At 49.1% G+C, this 15,297-nt stretch overlaps 1 protein-coding gene across 1 annotated transcript; it reads left to right on the forward strand.

Moving 5' to 3' along the window:
- Nucleotides 1-660: 660 nt before the first annotated feature.
- LOC114056717 (3 beta-hydroxysteroid dehydrogenase type 7-like) lies at nt 661-14,912 on the forward strand. The gene is made up of 6 exons (XM_027882140.1): nt 661-901; nt 4,573-4,728; nt 7,786-7,894; nt 11,850-11,949; nt 12,819-12,981; nt 13,907-14,912. The coding sequence occupies exons 1-6, from the start codon at nt 754-756 to the stop codon at nt 14,344-14,346; spliced, it is 1,116 nt and encodes a 371-aa protein (XP_027737941.1). The 5' UTR covers nt 661-753; the 3' UTR covers nt 14,347-14,912.
- Nucleotides 14,913-15,297: the final 385 nt, after the last annotated feature.

Below are 15,297 nucleotides of genomic sequence, written 5' to 3' on the forward strand. Positions count from 1 at the left end.
CTCTGGCTGAGCAAGGAAAGGTGTATCAGCCACAGGCTGGCAGAGAAAACACAGCAGGGCCCTCTTGTACTGATGATGAGGAGGAGCTCCTGTAATATTTCACCAAAAGATGTGGTAGAGCTTTTACTCCTGGACAGTTTTCTCGTTTTCTCCTCCTATATCCACATGAAGGGGTGTGTATTCCAACTCAGAGCAGCACCCACCCAGGGGAGCCACACCAGATCCTCAGCCTGGGACACTCAGTGACCACAAAGCCTCTGCCCCTGCCTGTGCTGGGCATGACCCAGCTCAGCCCTGGAGAGGTCTGAGCTCTGCAGCCCCTCCACAAATCACCAAGGTCTTTGGAGCTTCACACCAAGCCCTGGCTGCCCTGACTCCTCCAGCCTTTGTGCAGCTCCCAGGGGCCACGGCTGACAGGCCAGCTGTGGGAAAGGGCTGTCCAGATTTCAGCCTGGAGACTGGCCATGTACCAAGGCAACCCAGAGCTGCCCTGCTGATCATGGGCTACTGGGGGAGAAGGGAAAAGCTGAGCCAGAGGGTCCAGGATGGGCCTGTGGCAGCTCTGTGGGACTGGGCCAAGGAAAACCTGATTTATGTGTAACTGGATGGGGTTAATGTTCAGCCAGGACCGTTCCATGACAGCTAAACTTTAGACTTGGTTCAGAAAACACACTGTCTGAGAGCTCAGCAGTGCACAGCAGGATCCATCAGCCACCTTCAATCTCAGAAACATCTTCAGAAACATCTTCAGAAATGGATGGGACCTGGGTCTACCTGGTGACAGGAGGATGTGGCTTTATTGGGGAGAAGATCGTAGAGCTCCTGTCTCAACAAGACTACATCAAAGAAGTCAGAGTTTTTGACTCAGTAGTGAAAGGAGAAGTAGAAAATCTCACCACAGGTAAGAAAAGAGCATCAGCATCTATTTGGTGGCCAGAACCCTTCCTTTCATGGCAGATGGAATAATGCTGGAGATGCCACAGTTACAGGCATGGGGTTAAACAGACTGGATGAAGAACAACTTCCAGCTCTGAAAGGTTTTTCAGCACAGGACTAAATCAAAGCAAAAAAAGATCCATAGGCTGTACCCTCCAGAGATATCACAGGAGGATCTAAGGCCCCACACAGGGATCAGCTGTGAGGAGCAATGTGCACACTGAGTACGTGACAGGGGACCTTGGCTGCACAGTTGCTTCTGCTCAACCAGTCTGACTGACAGCAAAGGGACACAAAAACATCCTCCTGAACTGCTCCAACCAGTCACCAAGTCTGAAAAATAAAAGTCCTGACAGTAATGGAATAGAAACTCAGCACCTGCTGCAGGTATTGTGAAATAAATTATGGAAATAACTGGGAGAAACCCACAGCAGCCCTACTGTGCATGTGAAGGAAGAGGTGAGTCTCAGTAAACACTCTCAGAGATACTAAATTAATCCATTTGATCATACTCTGAGAGCTGCCTTCATTCAGGGTTGAGTACAGCGAGATATGTTGGGGAAAAACAACCTGTTTTACTGGATTCAGGAAGACCCAGGCAAAACAAGCCAAGGCAGCTCGGGTAAGGTGGGCTGGGAATCCTCTGACTGCCCAAACCTTCAGCCTACTCTGAGAGGGGCAGGAGTGATCAGGGAGATCCCATCTGTGGGGAGATATCAGTAGGAGACACACTTGGAGCAAGTTAAGGCTCCCAGGGAAATATCACTATCAGAAACCCTCCCTGGCACATGAACTCAGCAGACTGGTTTCCCCAGGTTTCAGGGAGCCAATTGCCTTAAAAGCACCCCTAACTGAAGGAAAAGCTGTTTAAACCTTGGGGAGGTGCCAAAATGCAGGCTCCAGGAGAGGTCTATGGCCTGACACCACAGCAAACAAGGCAGGAGCAGCCTGAGGGGCCACCCCAACCCCATCCCTCTGCCCCAAGGCAGAGCAGCTCTGCCACAACCTTCCCCCCGAGGTGTTTGTCTGTCCTGTCCTGTCCCCAGGCAGCCCATTTATCTCTGCACCACCAGCTCACTGCTGTGGGTACACTCTGCTCTGCACTTGGAGTCCTCCATTTCTCATCCACCCTGAGAATAGGTGTTACACTTTTACTGTAATCTTTTTACAACAATCTTCATCCCCTAAAAACCACCTCCTTCCACTCCATACTGGTTTCTCCTTTCAGCTAAATGGTGCACTCACTCCTTCCTCCTCCACTCCCTCAGTGCCTCAGGTGTTGCTCCCTTCTGGAAGAGGGCACTGAGACCAGTTGTGGCCTTCCCCCTGCTGTGTGAAGCTGATGGATTTGTGCCTTCCATCCTGGAATACCTCCTGCTGCTTTACCTGTCACTACAACATTCCCTTTTTCCCAGCCACAGGACCTGCCAACAGGCACAGCCCCTGAGCTGCCCTGGCCCAGATGAATCCTTTCATGAAGACCTGCTGCCTCTTCCCTGCTCAGCCCAACAGCTTCTTTTGTTCCTATCAAATTTCCCCCTTTTTTTTTTTGTTTTTCCCAGCCTCTCTGAGTTACACTCAGCTCATTCCCTAATCCCTGTCTGATGTTATCTGCTGATTTAATGAACAAATCTGCCAGATTCTTGAGGAAAACAATAAAAAGAGACTCAAACACAGCACTAAGCCCTGGAGAGCCCCAGGGCAGGCACCTACCACAGCTGGCAATTCCCTGGGAACTGTGATCCCACCGGCTTTGTGCTCTCCCTAATGGGGCTCATTTAGTCCATGTTTTACTGACTCGCTCAGGAGAATGACGCAGAGTTTCCAAAGCCCTCCTAAAAATCAAGATAGATGGCACCAACCTGTTCCACAATATCCCTGCAGCCTGTTACCTTGTCATGAGAACAAAGGAGGTTTATCTGACTTGATTTGTTCTTGACAAATCCTTGTCAGCTCCTTCTGTTCTCCTGATTATCCCACAGGTGCTCACACACATGTGTCGTCTCAGTGTGTGCTCCTGAATTTCCTGGGGTTGAAATCAAAATGTTCTGTAATTTCCCGGCTCCTCTTCACCTCCTTTCTAAGCACAGGTGTTTCATTTGCTCTTCTGCAGCTTCCCAGTGCCTTCAAAAGTTCTCCAAAGTAGCTGATGATGCAATAGGGCTGCAGTTGCACCCATCACCTCTTCACAGCTCTGGATAGATAAATGATGTAAAAAAGTCTGTTTAACACTTCAACCTGATGGGTTCCAGGCTTTTCCAAATCATAGAGTAGCAGAAAAACTCCCCCAAAGTGTCTGCTGACACCCTGATCCAGCTTTCAGCAGGAGCATCCTCCTCTGCACTCTGGACCTCTGGGCAAGTGTTTTACCTCTGCTACATGGACAACTCCATTCTTTTTCCCCTCTATTCTCACTGCAGTAAATCTGTGCTTTAATACTAAATTAATGTTAATATTAATATTCAGTATTAATCAATATTGTTTAGTATTAATACTCCTAAGAGTGAGTCCACCAAATCTTGGCTATGTTAATTAAAAAAGCAGCCTGACCCTTTTGTCAAATTCCAGCCTCCTCCCTCCTCCATCCCACACTGCTCAGAAAACATTCAGAGCTGCTGTGTTGGATTCTGTCCCTCCCTTTGCTTCATGAGGAGGGACAGTTCTCTTCCCACCTCGTCCTGGCAGTTCCTCACTGGGGGTTTCCATCTCACCACACTTCCACAGCTGGAGCCACAGACCCTTCCCTGAGCTGCTCACGAGTAGGATCCCTCCGAAATCCCTGCCCTGATCCCGGGATGCACTGGGCTCTCCAGCCAGCCACCAGCACAGGGCAGAGGAGACCTCTCCTTCCCAAAGCAATCCTGTGACTGCCTTATTGCAAATCCCCAGGGAGTGTGGCCTCCTAACCCCAGCTCCTTGCTGGCCTGTTCCCAACTACACCAAAGGAAAAAAGGGAAAAATCCTACTGAAACGGTGCAACACTGTCTCAAAGCCAGAAAATGAGTAGTAGATGCCAAGAGTAGCCATGTATGGAACAGCTATTTTTAGGAAGAAGGAGGGGGAGAAAGGAGATAGGGGAAAAATTCCTTCTGAGTGGCTCAAAGAGAGGAATTTCCTACGAAACTTTTAAAACCTGCTACGTTATTTTCCCTTCCCATCTACAGTGTTTGCAGTTTAAATAAAAGCTCTGTACAACGTCCCTTGAACTGCCCTGGTGTTATTCCCAGCAAGCCCTAAAAGTCCTCTGGTTGAAGGCAAGTGTCCAGCACAGCTTCCCCAGTCCCCACGGGCTGGAGCAGCCCTGTGACCAGCTGCACTCTGGGCCAAGTGTCTCCTGCCCTCAGCACTGTCCTGGGACGCAGATCGGGGATTTGCAATGGCAGGCACAGCTATCCTGGCCCCCTGCTCGTGCTGAATCAACCCAGATGCAGATCTGGCTCCTCGGGGCTGGGAAATAGGGATGGATTTCCCCCTGTTGTGATGGGATCAAACGGTACAGTCATGGCTGGAGATGGCTCTGCCTCGCCAGCAAAGCTTTCCATGCAGGATCCTCACTCTGCAGGAGGGTCAGGGTGTTGATTTGTACTTTTTTTTATCCCTCCCCCTTGCATCTCTGGCTCTGTTATCTTCCTGCAGGCACCACTCGTGTGACAGTGGTGAAAGGCGACGTTCGGGACTACGGGGAGCTCGAGGCTGCCCTGCGGGGCGTGCACGTGGTGATCCACACGGCTGCCCTGGTGGACTACAGAGGCACGGTGCCCTTCTGGGAAATGAGAGCTGTCAACGTGGGGGGTGAGATCTGGAAAGCAAGGCATTAAGCACAGCCTTCCTCACACCCCTTGGCACGGGCACACGAGGGGCGATGGCAAACCCCCCCTCGGGTTCTGCGCTCCCCGTGGGTTCTGTCCCTGCTTTAGTTCGTGAGGAGTCACCTCGACCTCTTCTCACTTGGTCCTGGTGGTTCCTCACCGAAGGTTTCTGTGTCACAACACTTCCACAGCTGGGGCCACAGACCCTTCCCTGAGCTGCTCACGTGTAGGATCCCTCAGAAATCCCTGCCCTGAATTCCACACACCCCACTCTGCTACGAGATGGGAAAGGTGCCCAAGACCTTTTTTTCCCAGTGGGGAAGTCTCTGCCTTTGCTCCTCTGTCCTTGCTCAGGGCAGGTCATGCTGCTCCTCAGCTCAAAACATCAGCTCTGGGCTCAGTTCTTATACAGCTGTTCTAGTGCAGGGTATAACTTTCCCTAAGAAGTGATTGTTCTTCCCACATGCCCACAGTGGTGAGAAATAGTGTGTGACAAGGACAACAACTAAAAGTTAACCCCTGTTTCGGGATCTTCCAAAGGACAAAAAAAAAACAAACTCCATATATACCAGCACAAGGCTGTAACCCATTAAACTGCACCCACTAGAAGGGAGGGATGTTATTTTAATTACAGAGTTCCCAACTGTCATGTATCTACAAGTCACTGAGAGCTCCACACCTCGTCCTTCCGACCACCAAGAACAGATCTTGTGTTCGGTGCAAGATCTGCTTAAAGAAAATTTGCTCATAAATCCAGGAAATAAGCACAGGCTATAAAAATAATGAAATCCCTATTACAGCAGCAATTCCAGGGGCACCTCAGGCTGTTAGCTACTAAAACAGTCGTTAACCAAAGGGAAGGGATTTAATTTCCTTTTTTTATATGTATATCTCAAACTCGGTTACTGCTGAGGGCTTCTACTGTTTGCTGATTACATTCAAGGGTAACATCTAAATTCTTCTCGTTGTTGTTTTCAAAACCAGATGCTTTTAAGAGCCTGTGCTGTGCTCTGTGTGCGCTGAGAATATTCAGAGCCTGAGGCTTCCCACTGCCTTGTAATGGCTTTGTGAGACCTTCCTCTTCACTGTGCGTGCTGTGAGCCAGGCACTTCAGCCCAGGGAGGTTTTGAGAGGGCAGTGAACACGGGGCAACTCCCCTCTCCAGCAAACCCAACCTCTTCCAGACGTCTGTGACATTCCCAGCAAACCACATAGGCAAAGATTTTCCAGTGTGACCGAGCGTGTCTCAGGGGCACAGTTTGGGATGGCTTAGCAGGAGCCTGTCCTGCATTTCTGCCTCCCCTCGGATGGCTCCTCATAGACCTCCCTAAAACAGACCTGCTGCTCTCACTAGGACTTCTCCAAATCCCAAAGTGAGAGAGCAGTCTAAGGTTTTCTGTTAAAATCCTAGCAGATAAAAGAATAAAAATGGTATTTGATACCTGCTGCAGACTTCATGGAAAAAAAATAGGGTCAGAGCAGGTCAAGTGTATAATCCTCTAGCTGGCTCCTCTGCGCAGCTCAGGCCACAGAATTTCATCCAATTATTGCCTTAAGCCCAACAATTTGTGGCTAAATTGGACCAATCCTTTCCAAAAGACTTGTTGCCTCCAATTAAGGGTGCAAGTTAATGGGCTATCTATCATGTCTTTCAGCAAGCCATAACAATGCTGAGGAGTGGTGGTGTGGCTGTGGTTAATTCCCATTTCTGGCCAAAATTTACATCTTCTGCTTTGATTCTCCCCTCTGTTTCAACCACTGGCTGCCGAATCCTGTTACAGCCTTGTTGACTAGATTGAAGAATTCTCTTCAACAAGAATTATTTTTTTTTTCCATCTAGTCACTTAAAGACTTTTTAATCTGCTTTTTGTTAAGCTGAATGGATTTTAACTCAGCTGTTTCCAGTGACGTTTCTCAGCAGGGGTTCTCAGTTAACTTTACATATTGTGATAGGCTCATGGAGAAGTACATTGATTCTTTTCCACCAGCACTTCACACGGATTCACACCCTCTAAAATTATCCTAAACTCAGGATTTGCCTGGTAATTTCAGATTATGCCTTTCACAACAAAGAGAACAGAAATCACAAGCCCTCCCACCCAAGATCTGCAGGGAGGCTCAGGGGCAGAGTCTGATTAGCCAAGTATAAATAGTGTGGAGGCTTCTGGAAACCAACCCTACGAGCTGCTGCCTTTAAGATCTGCCTTATCAGATTTGAAGGCCCTCAGAATGCAGCCATGGTTATGCTGTTGTCACTGAGATTCTAACAGACCAGCTTGAATCAAAATCACAGTGAATGCAAAAACCCACCCCTGGAAGAGTCATCTGAACCCACAAAACACCCCAAACCAATCAAATTAAAGCCACACACAATGAAACCCCATGTTCAGCCAGACCAACTTCCCTTAAACCAAACCATGCTTTGGATTCAGCTGTTTTTCATGTGGACTTGTGGGCTACCCCTACTATCTTATTTAAAATTCTGCAGGTTTCAAGGGTCTGCTGCAATGGTTTCACCCTGTAGCACCCTGCAGGGCTTCTATGGAGCCACATAAAACACTAATCATATAAATAAATATAAAATAAATGCAACTAAAACACTGATCCTTTTGCCAGAAGGCTGCAATTCATCCAGCAGTCTGTCCACAGATCAAAACAAGGCTGAAAAACATAGAGTTTTGCTCTGCCAAGCTGTCAGCTTCCTTTTTGTTAGCAACTAGAAGGTCCAGGTTAAGTCAGTGGCCAGTGGCCACAGAGGTTAAGCCACATTAAAGCTGTAGATGGAACTGCTACTCTCATGTTTTAAACCATCCATTCCCATGCAAACACACCTGAGGAACTGCAGCCCTGACCTGTGGCTTTGCATCTTTTCAGCCATAACAAAGCTGGACCTGTTCCAAGTCAGCGTCCCAGAAATCTCAGAAACCTCTTTTGAGTAGCAGAGAGAAATCAAGCCAAGGGGGTTGATTTTTGTCCTCCCTGAACAACAAGGAATCAAGGCAAGGTGCTTGATGTTTGTCCTTCCCAACCTGCCCCACAGGTACTGAGAACGTGCTGAGGGCCTGCCGTGTCCTGAGCGTTCCATACGTTGTCCACACGAGCTCCGTCGCTGCGGTGGGACCCAACACCTCGTGTGAGCCCATGCTCAGGTGAGGAAAAGCAAATCTTCTCCATCCCCCTGCACTTCCAGCCAAACAGCAATGAAACTGCGACCAGATGGGGAATTTTAGCTGTGCTACAAAGAAGATGGGTGTTCCCCATCCCATCTACTCTGAGGTTCCCTTCCTTGGAAATCCTTCCTTGCCGCTCCCTGCTGTTACCAACACCTTCTCCCTCCTCTTCCCAGCTCCTCAGGGAATTGTTAACCAGCCTGTACCCATCTCCTGCTATCAAAGGGGGGCAAATCTCACGTAGCACTAACTCAGAAGAAAATAATTCAGCCACACGGTCTCAGGGGAACAGATGTGTTGGTGGGAAGGTTCCCTGCAGCATTCAGGTGCAGTGACACCCTTCTGTTACCTGAATCTGACCTGTAAATTGTGCCCTCCTATCCCTTCAAAGTCCTTTTTCCTGGCAACCAGCTCATGAGGGCTAATTCCTGGACTCCTGGATGCCACTGCTTTGGGTCCCTGTGCTCAACCCCTCTCCTCTGGGTGTGGCTCCCATGAGACTGACCTACAGGCCCAGAAGAAGCAGCAGAGCTTCAGAAAAACCCTCTGTGGCAAAGGTGGGATTTGCAGCAATACAAAGACACTGGTCAAAATTACAATTCCGAGGTTTTTTTTTTTTTCTGCTTTTAGGTCTTTGATCTCCAGACCTGACTGTCACAATCAGCTGCCACCCCTGCTCAGGGCTCAGCACTGGGATACCTTTGGTGGTCCTGGGTCAGCAGCACCTGCACATTGACAACAGGGCTGGTATTTCTGAAGACCAGGAAAAGCAAATCTTTTTTTTTTTTAGGTTAAATTTGAGGGCAAGTAGAGATATCTGCAGTCTGATATGTACTACTGGAAGGGCCCTTGGTGGTTCCAAGGATGGCTGTAGCCACGCAGGCCACGCTCAAACCATGGAAACTTGTGTGAAAGGGGAACTGGCTCTAAGTCAGGGCTTTTTCTCTGCAGGCAGCCAGGCTGGACACAGCTGGGCTTAGTCACTTGCTCTAGAAATCTGAGCCCAGCTAGAAAAGGCTGCTTAAGACATAACTTAAAATGACCTACAAGCCTAAATTTCATCCTCACAAGTAAGCTGTGGCATAACCCAGTTGTTTTGAAAAGTGTTTAAGTACCCAAATCTGTAGAATAAATGTCTGGCTTATGAAAAAACAAACAAACAAACAAACAAACAAACAAACATGAGAGCAACAAACCACTTGGGACCACAAGCCCTAGAGACTCTGTGTCACTGCAAAGCTATGGAATTTGTTCATTAGCATATCCAGGTCACTTCGAAAAATGAGTGTAGATACAGGCACATCCTCATCAGTATTTTAGTCCTAGGACTTAAGAGCTAGATGTGAATAGATGTCTTGAAAAAATCAACCCCAGATCTTGCCTGAGAGCAGAGTCCTTTGGCTCCTCATGATGGCACCATTGGGGGCAGGCAAAGCCCACCTGGGCTGATGCTGCTGGAGTTACAGACATCCTCTGCCCACCACAGCCCAGTCCTTCCCCACCACAGATGCAAATAAAAGCACATCTGGAGCCTCTGAGTCACTCGGCAGAACACACTCAGGGTCTCCCATTGAGCTGGCAGGAAGCTCAAGAGGGTGGTCTTCCCTCTCTGGTGATTTTGATTCTAAACTAAGGGAATTACACAGTGAGAGAAGGGTCAACCCCCTCAGCCAAAACTTACACCCTCTGCCTCAACAGGGAGCCCAGGGGTGGCTGGAAGGCAGTGAAATATCACCCTGTTTTCCACTCTGAAAGCATCTTTCCCCTTCCTCCTCTTCCCATCTCCCCCATCCCCACCCAACCTGTTCCACCCTCTCCCTCACAGTCCACGATCCCGCCTGCCTTTCCCCCTTTTTTTTTTTCTCTGTCCCCCTTCTCCATCATTCCTCCTATAATTTATTTAACTCCCTTTTCCGTGCTCGGGAGTTGACACAGACAAAGCACGACGAGCCTGTGGCCGGGGTGATGGGTGCGGGGATAATGCTCACACCTCAGCATCCGACAATAATAGAAAATGCCTCTGTCAGTCTCGATCCCCCCCGAGACAGGCACGGCTGAGATCCCTTCTGACAACGCTGCTCCGCTCTGATTAGCGTTCCGTTATCTCTGATCGTTTCGAAAAGCCGGAGCATTATGCTGAGCTCTTTGTTACTCCCGAGCTTCAGAGGGGAGGGGGAGGGCACACGAGTGGAGCGCCGCAGCCCGGGAACAGCAGGTTTGGTTCGCCCCTTTTGTGGAGCTGCTGCTTTTTTAAAAGCTTTGCAAGGCGAGGGGGAAAAAAAAATTGGATTGAAAAAAAAAGAGAAAGCAATTAAAACTAGAACTTCTAAATACACCCCTCCCTCCCCAATTGTCTTGGGCCTCTCCCGGGCTTGCAACAAACCTTGCTCAATCCATCTTTTGTCTTGCTTGTTTTTCGGTTTGTCTCTTGCTCATCACCTGAAAACACGGGGAAAGGGAGGAGGGGTTTGTGATAAAAGCCCGGGGTGTGCGAGGAGGCTCCATCTCTGACTCTCCTCATTTATTTCTGTTGCTGCAGCACAGGAAGCCCCTGATCTCAGCTGGGATATCTGGCACACAACACACTGCTGAACAGGCAGGAGCAAGGCAACAGCATCACCCACGTTTCCCACGTGGAGATCTGAGCAGGGAAAAGGGAAAGCATGTTGCCCAAGGTCAGACAGGGAGCCTGAGTGAGAGCTGGCCCTCCCGGGGCCCTGTGTGTGACAGAAACACCTCTGGTGCAGATCTGCTGTGCCAACTCCACACAGGCCACTTAACCCTTCCAAGAGGCGCATCCAAGCCCCATCTGCCAAAGGAGCAGGATAATTCCTCACTGCCCTGCATGGGGTGCCCCATGCCTGGCAGAGTCCAGGGCTTGCCTGCAGTGGATTTCTCTTGGAGAGCAAAATATAGAGTAAATTAATTTTAAAGACCTGAAGAAAGTCTCCTGCAGCACACAGAGGGAGAGGGAGCTGATCCATGCTAGTCATGGCAGCAGGGGAGCAGCTGCCCACTGGTATTCATGGATGGGCCCCCCAATGCTTCAAACAAGGTTTCTTCACTCCCCAGCTCCTCCAGAGCCCTCTGGATTTGCTTAACCAAGTCCAAATCAGCGAAGAACTAATCTGATCTAGAGCCACTGGGACAAAACACCTGCACCCTGGTGAGGAACAGAGCTTGTTTCTCCTTGGAATTATTTCAGGCCCTGAGAGGCCAGTGACACTTTAGATCCCATGGGTTTCCCCTCTGCAGCTGTGAGGGAGGAGGCTGGGGAGCAGGTTGTCTTCCACAGCCACAACCCAGTGTCCCCAGCATGGCTGGAGCCCTGCTTGTCCTTAATTGTGGGTCATTGCTTTGCCTTCCCCTCAAACTTAATTTGTTAGGGGAGATGAAGGAACAATCCCAGCACAAACCTGCTGATTGCAAGTCTTTCAGGTCACCAGCAGCCCTATCACATCCCCAGCAAATGCCTCCCAACTTTAATCAACTCTGTGAGAAAATTAAGCAGTAGCTTCTCCTTTTAGTTTATGGCTCACAAGAGGCTTTTCTCTGCCTCTAATGAAAAAATGAAGTAGGATTGCTCTCATTTTTCCTGCCTTCCATCTTCCTGTGCTCTTTTCACCTTGTTCAGCTTCTGCGAGTGGCTAAACAATGTAACTCCACTGCCTCCTAATTGGCCCGCTGGGATATTATTTGCTTCCATCGCACTCTTGGACAAAACCAAATGCAGCTCTCAGAAACCAAACCACTGCCCTCTGCAAACCTGGACGTGAACACCACGAACCACCTGGTGTTTCTTGGGGCCTTGTTTCTCCCAGACTGCAGCAGGGACCTCAGATTCCCACAACTCCCTGGGGAGCAGAGGAAATCCTGCTGTGACAGACCCCTCCAGACCCTGTGGTCACTCACTGTCTATCCCAATCTGTTCCAGAGGGAATGAGGACACTGAGTACAGTGGGGAAGTGGAGCTGCCTTATGGGAAGACAAAAGCCATGGCAGAAAAACTCGTACTTGAAGCCAATGGAAAAAAGGTACCGAATCCAATGGAATTCCAGCACCTCTGAAATTACAGCACAGCATGGGGGAAAGGAGGGAGTTGGTAAAAAAGACCCCACAGCTCCTGTCTGAGTGTGTATCCAACTGCTGCCTTGACTTGACGCACAAACCACGATGTCCCAAGCTTCCCAAAGCCCAGTATTCCCACATCAGCAGGAAGCTGCCAAACTCTGGCAGGATCAAAGGATGTTTCCCTTTCAGCCCGTGCTTTAGCTCCAGCAGGAGTGTGACTTTGGAAAGAGCTGTGCTAAACCAGGGCTGAAGAAACCAGGTTCCCCTAGTTCATACTGCATGAAAGTATAATTTCCAGGCATGTCTGAGTGACCTCAGAATCAAAAATACTGGTGTACCCAGAGTCAGCCCCCTACCTAACACAGCTGGCCAGTCTTTGAGAGTGCCAGTGCAGTCAGCAGGCAGATGAGTTCTTCCAGGGAGCAAAGCAGAATGTAAAATGAGACCTGGGTCCTAAATCACTGCCTAGAGCATCTCCCTTCCTGTTACAGTTTGAGGCCTCTCAGCCTGGTTGGTTTCCTCTGGTACCTGATTTTAGCTGTTGCAAAAACTCATTTATACATCACAACTGCAGAAGAGTTCCTGCCACCAGCACCCTCCATCCAGCCCCTCTCAGGGAGTACGTGGGTGCAGGTGAGCTATGAAAAATAAATAGAATCAAACCAGGCACCTCCTTGCATTTTTAGGCACCCAAACCACGTCCCAAATATCCAGAGCACTTCCACAAACATCAGCCAATATTCCCAGGTTTCGGGTTTCTCTGGTAAACCCTCTGTGGAGGAATTTCCTCCCTGAGTGCACCCCTCACTGACATCCCTCCCTGATCTTCCAGCTGAGCTGTGGTGGTGAACTCACCACGTGCGTCATCCGTGCAAACACCGTGTATGGGGAGAAGGCCACGTTTCTGCAGGAGCTCTACTGGGGGGCCAAGGCCAGGGGTGGTGTCCTGAACTACCTGGAGCCAGAGGACTCGGAGGGGAACCACACCTACGTGGGTGAGGGGCTGGGCTCTTGGCCTGCTTTAGTCACACATCACCTTAACCATAATCTTCCAAGACAGAGAGATGAATGTGGGGAAGGAGCACAAATGTTCTTATGACCACAAAACTTAGACTGGCTAAAGAATTTTTCAGGCAGCTGCTTTTGCTACAACTGTTTTCTGAAGGGTTGTCTTTCTTTTTTTTCCCTTGGTAAATGTTTTAGGGGATATATGGGGGGGCGGAGAGAGAAACTCAGGTAATATTACCAGAACTATGACAATTTTCAAAATGTTTTTGCTTTGAAAAGATGCTTAATTTCTTCTTCATTAGAAGAAATCATCCTACCACCACTTGTCAAATTCCTTACAGAAAGGCCTGTGGTACATAAATGATTTTAGCAAGCACGAGGAACTGCTCACAAAGCCTACAGGAAGAGTTTGTCCTGGTGCTGAATGCCTTTCACGGGAGTACAACTCACCATTAAATCAGGCAGGGCTTCAGTCATTTCCGTGCAGCACCCTCAGATGTCTTATTCCAAAAGTGCAGATAACAGTATTTTGGAAATGCTTTCAGGGAAGAATCAGGCCCAGATAAATCAAGTGACTTCTTCAAAGGCTCACAGCAGAGCCAGGAATAAAACCCTCGAGCACTGCCTCCCATTCATCCTCCTCTCACTACAAAACACTGCCCTTTCCCTTCACATGAACCAGGATCACGAGGCACATTAATTGTCCAGCTCAAAGGGGAGACCAAAGGTTTAAAGGATCTTGGAGGCCTGGATTAACTCCTCAGTCTCTCTACAATGCAGCCGAGCACCCCACGAGTGCTTCCCTGCTTCCCAGCACTGAAGCTGGCAGATCCAATGGACTCATTCTGCAGTAAACAGGGAACTTTAGCTCCTCCTGAATATCTGTTTCTCTTCCTCCTCTTCTTTCCCCAGGGAACGTTGCATGGATGCACGTCCTTGCAGCAAGGAACCTGCAGCTGAAACCAGGCTTACTGGCAGGACAAGTGTACTACTGCTATGATGACACTCCAACCAGGAAGGGTTTCCTGGTCAGGCACCAGCTGCTGTCCACTGCAGACCCCTCGGTGAGACTGGGCTCACACATCCCCTACTGGAAGATGTGGTTAATGATACAACTGCACAGGATAATCAGGGCCATCTTGTTGCCCTTCTGGGAGCCACAGCCCTTCCTGAACCTGCCCTTGCTGAACACAATCGTCACCACTTTCTCCTACGAGACAGACAAAGCCTCCAGGCATTTTGGGTACAGACCCCTGTTCACCTGGGACCAGAGCAGGCTCAGAACTGCCCAGTGGCTGAAAGAAGCTGTGGGGAACCTGCAACACCCCAAGTTTCACGGGAAGAAGAACTGAACACCACTTGTGGGGGGAGGAGACCACTTGTCACGCCAAGAGGTTCCAATCCCAGCTTCACAGCACACACAGATCTCTGGCAGGACCTTTGCAAACACAGAAATGCTGGGGCAGAGGCAGAGAAGGAGCAGAACTCTGAGGCTGCAAATGCGTATTACACTTGTCATGCCAAAATCTCAGCTCTTTTGTGTGCTGGGGAACACCAGGGTGCATTTGAAAGCTTCCTCTTGCAGCCACGTGGGGCTTGCTGGCCTCAGTCCCTCCCACAGACCACCACGGCATGGGGTCACCACTGGGAACAGGACAGACAGGCTCAGATGAGAGAGGATGCCCCAAAAAACACCTTTTTTGGTTAAATTAGACAACCAGTTTTGTTCCACAGCCTAAGGAGCCATGGCCTCAGACAACTGCCTCATACACTAAAGGGTATTCTTTTGTATAAAAAGCATACTTTTTTCTTGTATGAAAAGTGATACTTTTTAAGAAGGCAAGGAAAACCCAGCAAGTTCTTGCTCTGTTTTAGGCTTTAATAAAGAGGAAAAAAAAAAAAAATCTCTTTTCCAGAACTACCTTTTGCAAGATGCTTCCTGTTATTTTTGACATGCAGAATATTACATCTGCTTAGAAATACTACCCTCATAAAAATAAAACCTCTTGTGCTCACAATGTACAGGCTGACTTACTTCACCCCTATTGTGTGGCTGGAGAACTGATGCCCACAAGCTCAAAGGTGGGGTTCATACATTCTAAGGTCCCAGCACTCCAGCAGCAAAGCAAAGCAAAGCAAAGCAAAGCAGATTAAAGCTGTGCTGGCAAACAGCAACTTCAAGTGAAGGCCTGAGGGGCTGAATTTATGCTAAATAACGTTTGAACTTCGAGAGGGAGAGGTCACTGCAACCCATTCCGTGGCACTGCAGCTACACAGTCCATCTGGGAGCAGCATTTCACAGA

Source organism: Empidonax traillii, unplaced genomic scaffold (genome assembly GCF_003031625.1).
Source record: "Empidonax traillii isolate 1590-97213 ecotype Southwest subspecies unplaced genomic scaffold, ASM303162v1 scaffold101:size1699134, whole genome shotgun sequence".
Classification (NCBI taxonomy): domain Eukaryota; kingdom Metazoa; phylum Chordata; class Aves; order Passeriformes; family Tyrannidae; genus Empidonax; species Empidonax traillii.